The sequence below is a fragment of the Rissa tridactyla genome, chromosome Z (assembly GCF_028500815.1).
Source record: "Rissa tridactyla isolate bRisTri1 chromosome Z, bRisTri1.patW.cur.20221130, whole genome shotgun sequence".
Taxonomy (NCBI): domain Eukaryota; kingdom Metazoa; phylum Chordata; class Aves; order Charadriiformes; family Laridae; genus Rissa; species Rissa tridactyla.
The window spans coordinates 3,573,439-3,591,033 of record NC_071497.1 but is presented as its reverse complement, the minus strand read 5'-3'; the positions used below and the strand labels follow the sequence as shown (position 1 = coordinate 3,591,033).

The 17,595-nt window shown below is 44.1% G+C and overlaps 1 protein-coding gene and 1 long non-coding RNA gene across 4 annotated transcripts in view; one reads left to right on the top strand and one right to left on the bottom strand.

The window, feature by feature from the left end:
- Positions 1-2,106: 2,106 nt before the first annotated feature.
- Positions 2,107-17,158, bottom strand: ARRDC3 (arrestin domain containing 3). 2 transcript variants are annotated; one of them, XM_054185644.1, is made up of 8 exons: positions 16,615-17,158; positions 13,447-13,528; positions 9,853-10,000; positions 8,492-8,594; positions 7,837-8,093; positions 7,239-7,401; positions 6,273-6,427; positions 2,107-4,978 (listed from the first exon to the last, which is right to left on the bottom strand). In XM_054185644.1, exons 1-8 carry the CDS (start codon positions 16,892-16,894, stop codon positions 4,922-4,924), a joined length of 1,245 nt encoding a protein of 414 aa, XP_054041619.1. In that variant the 5' UTR covers positions 16,895-17,158; the 3' UTR covers positions 2,107-4,921. The 2 variants fall into 2 exon arrangements, with proteins under 2 accessions (XP_054041619.1, XP_054041620.1); XM_054185645.1 differs by lacking the exon at positions 16,615-17,158 and adding an exon at positions 14,234-15,148.
- The window catches only part of LOC128902498 (uncharacterized), a 34,839-nt gene continuing 32,567 nt past the window's right edge, over positions 15,324-17,595 (top strand). For both annotated transcript variants that reach the window (XR_008463816.1, XR_008463815.1), the window contains exons 1-2: positions 15,324-15,597; positions 16,422-16,602. This is a non-coding gene — a long non-coding RNA (uncharacterized LOC128902498). The remainder of the gene's footprint in view (positions 15,598-16,421; positions 16,603-17,595) is intronic.

Sequence of the window (17,595 nt, the reverse complement as noted above, 5' to 3'; positions counted from 1 at the left end):
TTTCACTAAAAAAACACAAAACCTAGGAGCTGAAGTCCACAGTAATGGTCACACAGAGCAACTCCTGGTACCTCCTGAGGTCTCTGTGGACCTCTGAAGGGGGCAGCCTGCTCAGAATCCACGACTGGCGGGAAGCCTGGACTCCACGTCCCCAGGAGCAGCTGTCCTCCTGCAGCTACTGAAAATCTACGTCGGGCATTTGACTATCTTATAGAGTTGCCCATGGCCACGTACCTCGAGTCACAGGAGCCGGTTCAAATCGTCAGCATTCACCTGGGAAAAGAGGGTTTTCCTGCAGAAAGCCGCCGTTGGGTGGAAGCCCAGCTCCACGCGCTGCTTCTGGAGACCCTTCGTCCCTTCTGCAGCTGGGCTCCTGCTTGTGGCCGTGCTGCGGAACGCTACGGTGGATGGGGTTTGTGGTGTGACAGTGGTTCATTTCTGCAAAACACAAAAAGGCTTAAATCTAGAAAGGGGTTAAAAAGTGCTAGATATAAGTTTTAGCTAGGTAAGCGCCAGAAAAGGGGCTAATCGGTTTTGCAACATGGCCTTGTGTCTCTCAGAAGCTCCAGTGCATCGTAACTTGCTGCCCTTCTGTACGTTTTAAGGAAAGCTAATGTGGAGGAGCCGTTAGTTTTACATCCTGGTGCAGCACAGATTTCTATGTGCACACAGGTATCTTAAATATTCAGGAAGAAGAGACATTCGGATTTAAAAAAAACGTATCTCGAAGAATGAAACCCTGATAATTTCCAATTTTATAATAATGCTGACAACAAAGCTAAGCTTAAATCAATTGTTAAGTAGAGGTGCTGGTCTAAAAAGGTGAGATTTCGAGAAAATGTTGCACAAAACTGCTAGAAGCACGTGTCTCTTAAATGACGCTGACGCTATTTTAAATTCTAACGCTGCCCCAGAGCATCAGACAATTGGTAACGAAGAAGGGTTGGGCTGGCATTAGATAAAAGATGCGATGATTGTCACCTAGCTATGAAGATGAACAAAATGAAAGATAATCCTTCAGTTTGTGTTTCTTGTGGGGTTGAACCAGAATTCAGGCAAAAACGATTGACCGTGTTATGAATAGGGGAAAAAAAAACTTAAAAAGTCCACCTGGATTCTCCGTCATTGGCAGGTACAAATTCAAAATTAAGCTGAAACACTGTTTCAGAGAGGAAGGTCCTGTGTTATGTACGGAGATGGATCAAATGTTTGGGCTGTCCACGTTTGCAGCCACACCACTGAACTGAGGGTACAGTACGATGGGAATGGGGTGGTCCCCAGTACCCCCACCACCAGGAGAAGAGGAGCAGGTCACGCCGGCCACCCGAGCCCCTGGCCGCTCGCCCGCTGACCCTCCTCTGAGGTCAAGCGACACGTTGACACCGAAGGATGACGACAATCCCGTTTTGTCAGAGGTTCAGCTGTGCGTGGTATGCGGAAACGAGATGCCGCAGGCAGGGCCTCGCTGCTGGCACGCCGAGGAGCTGGAGGAACGCCTCGCACAGCTCCACCGAGCGGGGCAGAGGGCGGGTGGGCACGCTCAGCGTCTGCTCACACCGGACCTGCCAAAGGAACGGCAAGGGGCACCTTCTCCACCCCACCTCCCCAAGACCCATTTCCAAGTCCCAGCTGCGAACTTGACCTTTGAAGTCATCCCGCTTCCCCAAATTCCTCCCAGCCCCACCAAAACGCACGTTACCCCCCTCCCGGCCCCACAGCCAGCTTCATGGAAGACACCAGACGCCTGAACTAGGGTCACCGCAGATGCGGCCAGCGTGTCCTGGAAAGGCATGCATGTCCTGACAGCTACTGGCACTTTCTTTTTGTAGGAAAGCGTAGTTCCACTGCCTGGGACCCGGCCCCAAGAGTTCACCAGTGTAAATAAAAGGGGCGTAAGGTGCCGGAACTGGGCTTTTGTGGTACTCAGTGGTTCTGGAAATAGCTTCTCACGGTCTAGTTTGAGACAGGTAGCATAAGTCTTCCTATAGTAAGCTCCTGTATTACGTGATCCTTGTGGTTATTATTTTATACATAGACATGTTTCACATAAAAATACTTAGGTCACGTATAAAGAATTATGACCTACAATGAAAACATTTAAAGGCCTTTTTTTTTTAAAAAAAAAAAGAAGTTTATTTTCCACAAGGAAGAGCAATAGGAAAAATTAAATTGTTTTCCACATATTGTTTTCTTGAAACAAGAGTCTACAAGGACATATTCAGCACCAAAACTAAAAACAAAAAAAAGAAAAGTACAAACAGCCATAGAATATAATCTATAAAGCAAACATTTAATATTGCACTTTGTTTCTCTAATGTTTGGATTTTACTTACTTTTTCCTAATTCAGATCAAAATTCTATATCAAATACTGGGCTAAAACTGTGAACCTCATGTTTTATAACGCTGAGAATTGACCAATACTTGTGGAAGAGTAATGCCTCTGAACAACTTAACAACGTAATTTAAACTGAAAGTCTTTTATTTGACAAGGTTACAGAATTTTTCACTCCAATCACAAAGGCTGTGATGCCATGTCCATTACTACAATATTGGTCAATCCTGCTCCATATGCAATTTTCCATTATACTGTGATAAGCACTTTAATGCTATGTGTATCAGCAATTGTTCCCTAGTCTGTTAAAAGTAATAAAAAAGGAAAAAAAAGTAAAACCACCAAATGCCCTTTTATGCCAACGATCCCATCAGCTTTTAAATTGTCTGGTTGGAGAGGGTAGAGGGAAGGGACATTCACAAAATTGGCCTAATAATGTAAGACATCACCCAATTTCCTTCTCGTCCACTACTCTAGCTCAAAGCCCAAGCCGTTTAACTGAATCACTTAAAACGCGACTCATTTTATCACCCTGTTGTCATTTTTGAAACATGAAATTATCATTCATGTTCTCATAAAGGCCACTTATGGAAAAGCCTATTTTGTCGCATTTATGAAGCCTTAAAAACAAGGCAGAGTTTTTAAGAACGCGCACCACACAGTAACACCAGCCTCCCCTCTCCCGCTCCCTTCTGAGCTGTTTTATTGCACAAGGATAGATACTTGATGGATTACATCTTGATTTGTTTAACTCGTCAACACCAGAAGCGTGTCCCTTTGTCCATAGTCTCTGTGTTACACGATTTCTGAAAAGGAAAGTTGACTTTTGTTGCGGATCTCCAGCATGTAAGTGTTGGTATTTGTGTTCGCACATCTAATGGCTCCACTGCACTCTTTTTCTTCCTTGGGGCACACGCAAGGGCGAGTGCGCTTTCCATGTAATTTCTCTCATTCTGAACAAATACGCAGTGAACAAATACATGTTCTGTTTGTTTTAAAGCTCTTGAGAGTGCAACAGAAGATGCAATCATCAAAGCAACTCTAGCCGATATCTGAGTATGGCTGGTAACACGGATCTTGCCCAGTTTAATTATACTTCTAGTCTTACTAATTTTACAGTATCATAAACCCTGAAGATAATAGAAAGTGCATAAACTGAGCTCTTAGCATAGTCCAAGCTTTTCCTGCAGTTTGAAATATACTTTCTACTAGAGACTCATTAGATATAGAATTTTTTGGGATTAGGTAACTCTATATAAAAATAAATTTACTTTCCCTTCCCATCCCTACTACTTGAGATATCCATCTGTCTATGACTCCTAGACAGCGTAGGACTATTTCCTTTTAAAACACTTTTGAGGCTGAGTGTTTTGAGGACTCGTGTCTGCTGGTGCTGCTTTCATTTGTGCCTTTTTTTTTTTTTTTTTTTTTAAAGCTTCACAACTTGAACATAGAATCATAGAAATGTTAGAGTTGGAAGGGACCTTGAAGATCATCTAGTTCCAACCCCTCTGCCATGGGCAAACACCTTTTTTTAACAAGTAGAAAGTGAAATGAGAATGAGGGTGGGTTTTGTAACTTTTGTGTATGTCCCTATTCCAGCTCTCCCTCTCAAATAAAGAATAAAAACAAAACACAAACACAAAACAAAAAAAGAAGTAACTCAACAGTGCAACATAACAAAACAAATAGCATTCCAACAGTTTGGCAAGTGATGAGTTCACCTGAGATTAAGTGATTTTTAGGCAGTCTGTAACAAAATGCTGCTTTGCAATAATAGTAGAAAGGCAACAAATTCTTAAAAGAAATCAAGAAAGTATACAATCTTGATGAAGTCTATAAGTTTCTTTCTACTAACTCTCCACCCCCCACCCCACCCCCACATCTGTTGCTTATCTACTACAGTAGGCTGCAAAACATACAGCAAGAAGGATTGGCTTGAAGGCATTTGATGTTTGTAAATAAATCCACAATAGGATCCAAGCTGGAGAGGTGATACATGATCAGCCTACTAGGACAATTCTGAGCATGTGCATATGCAGGTAAAGTCCAGGCTACATTAAATTAAAAAAAAAAAGAAAAGTCAGTGCATTTGTCAAAGTCTGTTGCTGTTGGTTTTTTTTGTCAAAGCTTTCTTTTGCTCCTTATTGTGCGGACCACAAACAAGTAAGAGGGGGTAACAACAGTCTGGCAAAAATGAGAAAAAGCTGTAGTGACACTGAACCGCACAACGTAAGCAATGCGCATGTGCAAATTTCCAAATCATAAGAGGAAGCCATCCCTCTCTTACAATGTGGTTTGAGTGTTTTGACACACATGACTGTAGGGTTAGTAAGGCTGCTCCTAGTATGTGCCAGTATTTAAGGGAGGGGGGGGAAGAAAAAAGCTCAGGTCTTCAAGCATGTGGAGCAGTCCTACAATGTTACCATAGGCTTCAAAGCACAATCACAGGTTGTTTTCATTTATTCACCGTACAGGCAAGCGCAAAACCACTTCCCTTGAAAGCATATCTCCACTATTACTCCTTGACCTTCAAGACGGCAGGTATGATTCAGAATCCAAGCCAAGTCAGCTTTCTATGGATTCCTTCAACGAGAGGGGCAAGATGGTCTGTCATCTGTGGGCTGATCCGGGTTTGGATCAATCTAACCAAAGGAGGGAAAAAAAAAGAAAACAACCCAAGGTATTTTTAGAGTCAGTCACTAGAAATAAACCAGTCCAAACAAAACCCCACCAAAACTGACAACTTTAAGACAACTGTAGTGATAAACAGCATTCCCAATACAAAGGTTTTTCAAGTAACAGAAAAACCTCTAGGCAATTAGACAAAACTTTGAATGAAGAATTAGTAACTAAGTGTAACTAGACATTTTAAACTACAGGTTGACAGCAATTTAAGGATAAGCACAAAAAACTAATAAAAAACTTGAAAAAATCTGCTTTAATAGCACAGAAATCTTTTGAATTATTTACTGTACACTAAAAAACCAACTTCACTCATCACAAAATGCAACTTAAAAATTATTTAATTGGTATCAGAAAATGTTTTGTGTCAAAGTTATCAGTAAAAAGTCATTCTATGTTGAATTTACAAGTAATTAAGCCTCAAACACTCCACAAAATGTCTCAGAAGGTCATGTGTTCCACACCTTACCTCTTCTGCCTTTCTACAAAAGGAAGAAGGGGAACAACATTGTAACTTTGGTCTCCAAAACCAAACAGAACAGTATAAGCGTACAGTATGTAGTTTAGTCAACATTCTTATCAAGTAATTTTATACAACCACTTTTAAAGGACAAAAAAGGCTTCTTTCTAAATCTTTTAAGCACCTAAAATGAAAAGGGCTTAGGAGTTGTATTGTAGGGTTAAGCTACAGACCCATCCTCAAAGAAGCCTCCAGCACGAAAAACCCATGACCCTCTTTGCCCACTCAATAGCAGATTAGCATTTCAAGACGAGAAAACGACGACAAAAAAAAAAAAAATCAACTGTGGGTGAATTCAGGTAAGACTTAGCCAAAGACAACTTTGGGAGATCTTCCCAAAGGAAATTTTGAAAGTTCTACAAAAACAGAACCAAAAATGGACTAACAGTAGTTTTAGAAAGTAGAGCTGAAAAACATTTGCATATTGTGCATCTACAGATCCAAAATGCTGGTGTTAATCAGTGTAAAGCATTATATACATAATGTATAAGTCATTAAGAGGGCACACAACAGTCTGGAAACTCCTACGAAGTATTAGAATTGTAAGGAATTCTGAAAACTCTTGATGAAATTCACCCACACTTTGCCAAAACGAAGTCACCTTGTCCTCTGTTCATCATTTTAATGATTTCTCCTGATGTTAGGAAGGAGCAACAACTTCCTACGTTTATTCCGTAAGACAGAATTTAGAGAAACAGTGAAATTAATCATCATACTGTGTCTGAGGTACCTACTTCTGAATAGAGGGGTGGAGGCAGAAATCGGAACTCCTGGATGTATGCGAACAATGGTCCAGGAAGCGCTCTCTCGAAGTCATCACAAGCACCTATGGGTGCAAGGCTGGACTGTCGTTGCTCCTCTGTGACCACTTCTGCATAGCTCGGAGGTGCTGCAGGGAAAATGCACACGCAGTTCGAACAACAAGTTCTTATGCATGTCAAAATGTATAACATGATAAATATTAAACTTTTATCATTGTAAAATGCACCAGCAGGTAGGTAAATTAGTTCCGTAACTTTTTAACAGTTATTGAACAGGAAAGGGAGGGTAGGCTGTTTTGTTTCGAGATCATGCTCAAACCCAAAAGCAGACTCACTACTGCTTACCGAGGCTTAATTACTCCCTTAAAATTTAAAGCATATTCAGAATACTGAATTTCTGTACAGGCAGGAATGACAGAACATTGCATTCCTCTGGACTCCAGAAATTCGAGTCTGAGATTTGTACATAAAGAAGGAATGTTTATTAGATATATGAAAACAAACGGAAGGAGATGTTTTCTCCTTTGACCGAGATTTCCCCTTGAAATGAACTACATTCACAAAGCCTTGGCTACTTAGTCCAGTGAAGGACACCGTGAACTGCTATTACGCAGGTTACACTGCCTTATAACCAAGGATGCAATTGGGATACTGGAGGCAGAAGTAATTCTGCACAGATACAATGGTATCCTGCGCTTTTCACTTATGCCAGCTTCCAGGCAGCTGGATTTCACTGCTTGTCCTTGAGAGAGGAAAGCAGGGAGGGAACTCTGTTCTTCTGCAGGGGCCAAGCAGGTGGCAAGGAAACATCCACAAGGGATTTCCTGTGGGCTTTATTATCAAGGCCGTAAGTTGGGTGGGCTTGCACGACAGCAGTGAATAAAGCAGACAAATCAAAACAGACTAGCAAATTGACTGGGATTTGTATTGTCAAGTTACCTTCTGGTCTTTCAGGCAGTGTCAGACCAAGCCAATTCATGTTCATGCTACACTGGCTGCTCACACTCGATGTTCTGCTACCAAATGGGTGTAGAGGAATGGTACCAATGACCAGTGGTAAATTGAGGAATAAATCCATGGCGCCTGGAATATCAACATATACCTACAGAACAACAACAACAAAAGAGGTGTATGATTAAAACACAGGTATATGAGCACTTCATAATAATTACAGTAAGGCCTCTGTCCACAGAATTTTCCACGAGGAACTTAAGTTTCTCATTGTCTGTTTTAGGCCAATGCCCCTATGCAGACAAAAAGCTCCCCGAGTCAAAAGCAGCTCAGGATTCTCAATTCTTAATGTGAGCCCTCACATGGAAGCGTAACCTACTCGTAACACATTTGCTTAGCTGGCACACCACAACTGTTTTAAGAAGATGCATGATTTGAACTGAATTTATGTACAGAACTCCTGCCAGGACACTGATACCAGGATATGTATTTCTTCTGTCCCTAGTTAGCACAAATGCTTTGTTAGCAGTTTGCAAGGAATGATGGAAACTACTCATGCTCAAGTGAAACAGACCATCCAACGTACCATCAGTGAATACTCCACACGGATTATACTACAGTCGAGGATTGAAGGGGAAACAGGTGGTATTTTCAACTGTTTGCCATTCCAGGTTTCTGTTTTGCCAGATGACAAGGAATCCCCACGCAGGTTGGCAACAAGCTGTTTGACTTCCTTCATTTTCCCTTTGGCATAAAATGCCTGCGTTTGGTAAATGGCTGCCTTTGGCACCACCACACGGGAAGAGCAGTTCTCGATCTCAGCAAAGATCTGAATTGATTCACCTGAAACAAAACAGAATTTCATGTTCTTTTTGTATTTATAAGGCAGCCTAAGCAAATTGACACATTCTGCTTATTGTTCTAGTGCACTGGACGCTGCTGGCATTGCTCTGCCTTGAAAAACATCCACTGATGCTAATAGGAATAGGATCATTACGAGCTAATCTAAAGGAGAAATGCACAGGTCTAACAGAAGCAGGTGTCCTTTGACAAGCTGGAGACACTGCTAGCATTAGGTAACAAAATTAGTCGTAGTCAAGAAAATATCGAGAATATTGCTGAGTGCAGATTGAGGTGGCAAGAACAGTTTAAATATTTCGTTTATACAAAAGCAGTTAAGTACAAACTGTCATTTTACAAGGGAAGGAAAACCATTTCCTATAATTACTTCTATTACGTACCTGGGGTGTAGCCCTTCCTTTCAATTTTGGCACTTAAGGATATTGGGCCTGAGGTACAAAACCAACAACAGAGAGTCTTTTCTTTTGTGCCTGCTTGGGGTGACTGCAAGAAAAGAAGAACATTGCCTGTTTAATTAAGAGTTCCACAAGTATCTTTACGTATTTTAATCAACATGAAAAATTATTTGCGTAATGTACTACTTATTACGTGCCTTGATAAACACAGCAAGTTTTATTTAGAGGAGAAAACTCAAGCAATTTAAATAGCACTGTGCAGATACAAGGTTTGTTCTAATTCCATTACTCATTAGCAATACTTTTTCTGTTAGACTTCGTACCACAGTCACACTTAGAACGGTTTTAATATATAAATACTGTCTAACTTAAGAAAAGGCTTTACAGCCTACATATCCCAACATGTTGTTGGCAGGGCTTTTCATTTACCAGTAAACTAGAACATCTTTCCAATACACTGTATTTCAGAAACAATAACTAAGCTGAGGTACTGTAACATTGACTCCTGCTACTTCCTCTGTTTCAGAATGATCCTGCTACATCTATATTAAACAGACTGTTATTTTACATGGTATCAGCGTTTAGGACTTGATCCAAAGCCCATTAAAGTCAAATGGCAGTCCTTTGATTTTAATGGAATTTGCGCAAGGCCAATGTCCCTTTGCGAGTGTGATTTTTCACCCATACACACAAGAAACCTATTTCAATGGACTTTGAGGTTTTTTTTTTTTTTCCACCTCCATAGACTGCAATTTGAGAAGGAGGAGGAAAAAAAGAGAAAATGAATTTTAGGCCAGATTGCAATCAAATCCTCATTGAAATCAGTTATCATACTGAAATTATTTTAATGAAATGACATCTTGGAAAAAGATTATACAGAATTGTGATAATTTCTCCCCATTGGTAGAAAACTATCCATATGGAAATTATCAGTTATGCACACCAGTACATTTTTCACTTTGCATTTTTAAGTTAGCAGTCTCTCAATATAACGTTCTTTTAAACTTCACTGTTCCTTCCACAGATTAGTCTTTATTAAAAAATCAGAGGAACAGTTATAAAAATTTTTCTCCTTAGTGACATTTTACAATTTAGTATTATCAATTTAAATTGACAAAGACATTTTATGTATCTTAAAAGTGAAGCAACTCCAAGTACAGGAAAAGACAGCTCTCAAAATACCAGTAGTTACAGAGTTGCTGAACTGATGTAATACTTAAAAGATCAGCTGTAACTAAACTAGCGAATAAATATTAGGTAAAATTAGATGTGGATATTGTTTCAGTTATTATACTTCATTATTTTTATGCCAGAAATAAAGAATGAGTAATTCTGTCAATTCTTACCAGTAATGAAGGAGTGTTGATATCTATATGTTCAAAGACTGTAAATTCCTTCTTTAATTTTACTGGTAGAAACCAAGGCCTATGCAATTCGGCTTTCACCCAATAGCGCACACTGCCATGTCTGCCTTCGAATGAGGTAGCAAGTGGTCTGTGCAGGACACAAAGGTCAAAATTGAGTAACATCTTTCTGTCTAATAATGATACAATTGATCAGATCAGGGATTAGTATATAGAGTTGCATCTTTAATGCATTTTAGTATTTAATGCAGCGTAACTTATTTGCAAAGTTTCCATATCTCAGAAAAATTCAAGATTAAAGATGGGAGAAAAAATCATCTCCAATTCATCCTGTTATAGTTTTGCATGGATTTTAAGAATCAATTAAAGAATTGTACTAGAAAATGCCAGCAGAGTACACATTTCCTTAAAACTTAAGAGGCCACTTTTGCATTTAGAGTAAAGCACGCCCTTTTAAAGACAAATTAAGACTACCAACTTAAAATTAGCATTAGTATCAACCAATTACTGGTTTGGATGCTGTGTTTTGTGAATCACTGCCTATTGTTTACTTGGCTGGTACCTCAGTGTCAGGTTTAACTTTAACTCAACACTTTTTGTTTTGCTTTAAGCAGAGTAAATATTTCACTTTAGAGTTCTGAAGAGAAAGGCTGTTTCGAGCACCTTCTAATTTTCCTCTACCCTGATGAGATCAGCTTAGAACATTTATATTGTATGTGGATGTACATGCATAAGCATATATGTACATAAAATCATCAAGCCTATTTTGCTCTGAACTTCGACAGATGAAGGAAGTGCCTTTTGGGAGCTGGAGGAAGAACGATGTGGAAAGGATCTCCCAACCTTTCACCATCACCTTTTTTTTCCTGTAACATCATAAAACGAAAGACAAGTAGATCTTTATATTCCAGTTATCTCCAATTAACAGCAGGTTTCCATAACTTATTTTTATACAAGGATTTTTTTTTCCCTATTATATGATATTTTGAATGGCTGAATGGCAGAGCTCAGAGGGCTGTGACCAGTTGCACAGGGTTTAGTTGGAGGTCTAGAACTAGCAGCATCCCTCATGGGTCAGTACTGGGTCCAGTCTTCTTCAACATATTCCTCCATGATCAAGTTTGCTGATGACACAGCTGGCAGGAGTGGGTGACACACCAGAAGGCTGTGCTGCCATTCAGCAAGACCTGGACAGGTTAGAGTGCTGGGTGGAGAGGAACCTAACGAAGTTCGACAAGGGCAAGTGTAGGGTCCTGCACCTAAGGGGGAATAACCCCACGCACCAGTACACGTTAGTGGCTGTCCTGCTGAGAAGATGCTCTGCAGAGAAGGACCTGGGAGTCCTGGTGGACAACAAGTTGCCCATGAGGCAGCAATGGGTCCTTGCGGCCAAGAAGGCCAATGGTCTCCTGGGGTGCATCAAGAAGAGTGTGGCCAGCAAGTTGAGGGAGGTCATCCTCCCCCTCTACTCTGCCCTGCTGATGCCACATCTGTAGCACTGTGTCCAGTTCTGGGCTCCCCAGTTCAAGGACAGGGAACTGCTGGAGAGGGTACAGCAGAGGGCTACAAAGATTATCAAGGGATGGGCACACCTCTCTGATGAGGAAAGGCAGAGAGCCCTGGGGCTGTTCAGCCTGGAGAAAAGAAGACTGAGCCCGGATCTCATCAATACTTATCAGTATCTACAGGGTGGGTGTCAAGAGGATGGGGCCAGGCTCTTTTCAGTGGTGCCTGGTGACCGGACAAGTGGCAACAGGCACAAACTGGAACACAGGAAATTCCATCTCAACATGAGGGAAAACTTCTTTGAGGGTGCCAGAGTACCAGCACAGGCTGCACAGAGAGGTTGTGGAGTCTCCTTCTCTGGAGACATTCTAACTCTGCCTGGATGCATTCCTGTCCAGCCTTCTCCAGGTGAACCTGCTTTAGGAGGGGTTGGACTAGATGATCTCCGAAGGTCCCTTCCAACCCCTACGATTCTGTGAATACACTGCAATATATAAAAGTTAAACATAAATTATTTGCAGAGCTTCCGTGTCTTCCACAGGGGATAATACCAGCCCTGCAGTATTTTACTGGGATGATTCTTTCAGTTACAGGTTTGACTTCTCTATTTGTGCATCTGCAATGTTTACTTTTTTTTCCCTCCAACACTCCAAATGAAATTATTTTCTCATCAGTTTTCAGTGTTTCATCCTGCCCCATATTCTTCAAGGTCAAAATCAGTAAGACCAATGCGTATCTTCTTTCTTTACACTGTTGCTCTGTAAGTTTAAGTAAATTTTGGAAGTATCCTATGGACACAAAATACCAAGTAAATAGGCAGTGTCAAACTTCAGGCTTTTAATGTCAGCTTTTGTTTTTTTGCAGTATTACCAATTGCTAATTTCACAGTTATTCCTTCAGGTCACTTAAAAATAACCTGTGTTTTGACCAATGCTTGTGATATTTTGCTGGCCATCTGCTTCACCTGAAGCTAAGCATTTCATGTTCGTGTGTAATTTTTTTCTTTAACAATCTCCATGTATACCGGTCTTCTCCACTGTTGCAGTTAAGTCTTGTGCTCTCCACTCTGAAACTGACCCATCAAAGTTTATCACATGCAGGTTCTGCTAAAACCAGTACCTCTAATAAACAGATGGTTTACTAGCTTCAGTATTAGGTACTGAGCTATTTCACAAAAGACACTGCCAACTTTTTTTCAAGTGTAATGACTTCACTGCTTGTTTGGTTTTTTTAAAAAAGAGAAAAAGGTTCCTTTTTCCATCCATGTCCAGACCTCCCCTGTTCCTGCATCTTTGATTTTATTGCAACTTATACTTTTAGCTAACTTCTATATTGGTAACTCCTCTATGTATAAATCTTCCATTGACAACGTCGTCAGTACACATTTCAGACTTGGGGGCGGGGCAACAATCTTCACCTTAATATTTCTGCTGTGACTCTTGCTTCACCTTTACTTTCTGAGACAGATGGAATTAGGTACAGGAATTTTTCTTGCTTCATCCACCCAAACTTCTACGTATTTCTATCCAGGCTTTCTATGTCCAGGCCAGCCTGCGTACGTACATTCAATTTAAAGAAGAACAACCTCCTCTTATTCAAGTGTAGTTAAACTTGCCACATCTGTTCCAGACCTCGCCCAAACAATTCAGCTGCGATCTCATCTCTAGTTCTGCTGGTCTGCATAGCTCCAGTGAACTGTTTGTTGGGTTAGAAGGTATCTCAGCCACCCTGCAGGACTCCAGTGATAGCTCAAATTCCCTTCCCTCCTCTTGGGAAGGCATAAAGTTTTGGAAGGCCTAAAAAGTCAGGAGGACTTGGTCAAAAGAAAGTGAGCAACTAACTGGGCAACAATGAGCTCCCGTTTTGTGGAAATTAAGAAAAAGAAGAAATAAAGGAAGTGCGTATCAGTTTAAAAGCAACCTCTTCAGTTTAATGGGATTACGTCCTCCGCTGCATGTCAGAGCACAATTCCTACTACCATTGAAAAGGTTTCCCCCTCCACCCACAGCAGGAGTTTTCCTCAGCCGGGCGGGCAGCAGGGCCCGAGGAGGATTGCGTGCCAGTACTTACGTCTGTGGAAGCTCGAAGCTGAATGCATATTCGTGCCTTCCCGAATGGATGGTGTGAAGGCCTTCTTCTGAATTGTCATCATCTAGGGGGGGGGGGGGGGGGGGGGAAAAACAACACAATGTTTTATACCACTTGCACACATTTTATACGTTACACAGGCTTCTCTTCCAAAATAAAATGGATTTACAGATGCGTTTACAGCACTTAAGAACGCTGTGTCCCAGAAACAATGGTCTCTGGTCCATTCGTATTAGCAGCTGGAAGCAGGGCCAAATCTTACCTACAGAAGGGTAGGCAAGACTGCCCAATTCATTTTACAGAGCAGCACAGGTTAATTTACTTTAATTTACAGTCCCGCCTCTGAACACTGACACAGTTCAACTGCTGCCATTTCAAGGCCTGCCTGCAAGATCTGTAATGGAAATCATGCTTTCCACCGCGATTCCTAGTTAAAATTGAAGAGATGGCTCTTTAACAGCATTAAGCGTTCTGCACAAAGTCTGCTGCGTAAGATTAAATTTAGTAATTCAGCTTCCTTTTATCTCCTGCCTGGCAACAGCGTCCAGAAATTAGTCACCAAAAAAAGAAGGGGGAGGGAAAGGAAAAAAAAAAAAAGGGTGTACACACACCACCTGGAAAGTACCAGACAAATTCAGGGGCACAAAAAATGGCGAGCTGCCCAAATAACACTGTCTAGAGCTAAACTTTTTATTTTTTGGCAGGTTAAGTTGATCTGGCTTGGACAGCAGAGACCCAGATACTTGCTGGTTCCCCCAAGAAAACTGACCTTTGCTTATGGTCATGGTTTCTTGTGCGCCTTTACAGGCTGCAATGAATTTGCGTTTTACTCCAACACAATTGCCATAAAACCAGAAAAACGCTGACTCCATCAAAATAGAAAAGTTGAGAGAGGGAAGAAAAAAACCTGTGCATCTCACACATAAAAAGGGCTGGAATAATAAAAGGGGAGATACAGTGAGACAATACAAAAAGGCTTATGTTTAATGGTGTGAAGCATTAATGGAGGCACGCAGGAGGATTTTAAGTTCCCACTGTCCCCCAGGGAGGCCGAAAATCTTTAAAAAATAAAAGATAAACCAAAACAAACAAACAAAAAAAAAAGAAGAGCCCCCACCAGCACGTTATCGGCAAACGCACCTTCAGCCCTCAGCGCCGCGGAAGAAATGTCAGGAAAACGCGCCGAAAGGGCGAGAGAACGCGTTATCCGCGTGAGGGCTGGGGTTTCTTTTTCAAAAAAAAAAAAAAAAATTTAAAAAAAAAAGGCAGGGGGAGCGTGGCTTTTCGGTGGCAGCTGCCTGTCCCCGCGGGCCGGTCTCCTCCTCACAGAGGAGCTGCCGTTCCCCCCCCCGCCCCGTTCCTGCCAGCTCAGCAGTCCCGGCCGCGCTGTGGTAAACAAGTGCTGAGCTGTCAATCAGGGGCCGGGCTGCAGCAGGAGCCGACCGGCCTAAACCGGCGCGAGCGGATCCCCCAGCCAGCCGCCTCATATACATTACGGTATACGTTACACCCGCCCGCACTCGCTCCGCAGCGCCGCCCAGGCCGCCCCTCCCCTCAGGGGAACGGCACCGGGGGAGCGCGGCGGAGAGAGGAGAAAAGAAGAAACAATGGGGGCGATGGGGACGTGACCGGCGGCAGGGCGTCCCGCCGCCCGCCCGAGCGGGGGCTTCCCTCAGGGGGAAGCGCGGCCTCCCCGCCCCGCTGCCGGCCGGCGCACGCCGGCTGCGGGCAGGGCAACCTGCTTCCCTTCACCCCCCGCCTCCCACCGTCCCCATCACCCAATCAGCGGCTGGCATCGCCTTAGCAACAGGCCAACAAACGCCGCACAGCCAATGAGCGAGCGGGAGGGGGGCGGGGCCTGCGCCGCCAGCTCGGGGCTGAGGCGCCCGCGGCGGTGGTTGAAACGCGGCCGCGAGGGCCGGAGCGGCGGCAGGCAGCGCCCCGGTTCCCCCTCCCGCCTCCCCCGGTTCTCCACCCTACACGTACAGACCACCGGATACCCGACACCTACCCCCCCGCCCCCCCATGCCTGCCAAGGTTCTGTCAGCCCGCCACCCGGAGGTGCGTGGAGTTTCGCCGTTCGGAAGGCGGTAAGGAGGGTCGGAGGCACCTCGTTAGCGAGCTGTCCGTAAGGTATTAATTAAAAAAAACCCCACCAATCAAAGCGGCCACCCCCCCACCTGATTGCCACAACGTTGATTCCAAAATCGCTTGGTAATGGGCTCGGTGCCGCCTGTGTTTTATCCCCCCCCCCCCCAAGGATGGGGAAATATCCCATTCCTGCAGTAAATATGCTGCATATTTAAAAAAAAAAGAAAAGAGAAAGAAAGGGCAAGCAGCACCAGAATTACATAACCGGTTTTTAACATTTATTTTCTGGTGCTGGGGAATTAAGTCATCGCCACCACCTGACGCGCGCGCGGCCAATCTGCGCGAGGCGGGCGGCGCACCCCCCCCCCTCCTTCCACCACCCCCCCCGGACCGGTCCCAAACAGGATTGAACCGCTTCGAACAAAGGCTGCAAACTTGGGGGAAAAAAAAAAAACCACATTAAAAAAATCCCCCCACACCACAACACTCCCGGCTCCTCACCCGGCCGGGGATGGGGGGGTGCGTGTTCTGTCAGTCCGGGGGGGATGGTGGTCCCGGCCTCCCAAATTTTGGGGAGAGAGAGCGTATGTCCAAATATTCCCCGCGGGCTCTTTTTATCTGGCAATAAAGAGCCATTCTTACAAAAAAAAAAATCAACAATCATGCTTTCTGGTTTTTTTTTTCTTTTTTACGCTTTCGCTGTATTTCAGGGTTTCATGGGATGCTGGCAGCGAGGTCGGTCACTGCCGGGCTGGTTTGGGGTTTTTTGTGCAGTTTTCCCCCACGGGAGGGACAAAAACTGCTAATGTTACTAGGGGAGGAAAAAAAAAAAAGAAAGAAAGTAATAATGCATTTTTAAAAATGAGGTGTTAAGGAATGGCCGTGCTGAAGGGCAGAGCCCCTGCAGGGACGGTGCAGCTGCATCTCTAGCACCGAGGTCCATCAGATGTTGAAGGTCCCCGTCCTGCTGCCCCACCGACGGCGAACTGCAGACGTTCACATGAAGAAAAGGTGCAAAAATGCCCCCTTTTCCCCAGAACAAGAAAGGTAAGCCCTTACCTCGCTCGTGACCGATCAGGATGTCCTTATGGTTGAAATACTCCACTTCTTCGGTGTAGTTCTGTGTGTAGGCAGTGTTGGATCCAGCATTCCTCGATTCGGTCCAGCGCACTTTCGCGTGTCCCCTGGCGTGGATTTTCAGAGATTTCACCCTAATTTCCCCCGTGACTTCTAAATTGACCCTTCCTGAGACGGTGTCCCCGCTGGAGTAGACGGGGACATTGCTGTCATTCAGACAGTCAAAGCTTATTGTCAAACTCTTCACCTTCCCCAGCACCATGGTGGTTTTTTTTTCTTTTTTTTTTTTTTAGCAAAGTGTAGAAAAATAGACTGTAAGAAAGGAAAAAAAAAAAGGGGGGGGTAAATAAACCCCCAAACAAAAATCCCCCAAAAACCCCTCAGGCCGAGGGCGGTGGTGGCGGTCCTGCCCTACAGCCGGCTCATGGGGGCGGCGGGAGCCCCGTCCCGGCGCGGGGGGAGCGGCGGTGCCGCCTGGGCTCTGTCCCCACAAAGGCGCTGCCGCCACCGGCCACCGGCCCCGGCCCTTATAAGCCGGGTGACAAACAAGCCCCGGCGCGCAGGCGCCGCCACGCCCCCCTCCCCCGCTGGCCACGCCCCCTCCCGGCCACGCCCCGGCCGTGTCCCACCCCCACCGGCACCTTTTCTGGGGAGAAAATACAGAAAACGGGGTGTGACCTTCCAGCGCCGAGCTAAGCAGCGGGTCCCTTCTCAAACCCGTTTTGGGGGTTTCTTTCCCCCATGTCCCTTCTCCCCTTTTTTTTCTTTTTGCCCACCCGCGTGGTCCCAGTTCTTAGGTTAAACGTTGTCGGTTCGCTCATTTGAGGCTGCACTGCTAATCCTTGCTGTCATCCCCCGCGACGCAAGTTTTCCGAGGAGGTGTGTCATGGTGGTCGGTGACCTTCCATAAGCGAGTGCGGCCCACCACCAAAAGTTCAGACTTAATTTTTAAAGCGTACCCCT

Bases quoted from the DNA above. Each gene is read 5' to 3' on its own strand.
- ARRDC3 (XM_054185644.1), bottom strand. From the start codon at position 16,894: ATGGTGCTGGGGAAGGTGAAGAGTTTGACAATAAGCTTTGACTGTCTG. The intron at 10,001-13,446 runs GTAAGTACTGGC...TGTCCTGCACAG, and splicing joins AGCTTCGAGCTTCCACAGAC to ACCACTTGCTACCTCATTCG. The intron at 6,428-7,238 runs GTAACTTGACAA...TTTTCCCTGCAG, and splicing joins ACTGCCTGAAAGACCAGAAG to CACCTCCGAGCTATGCAGAA.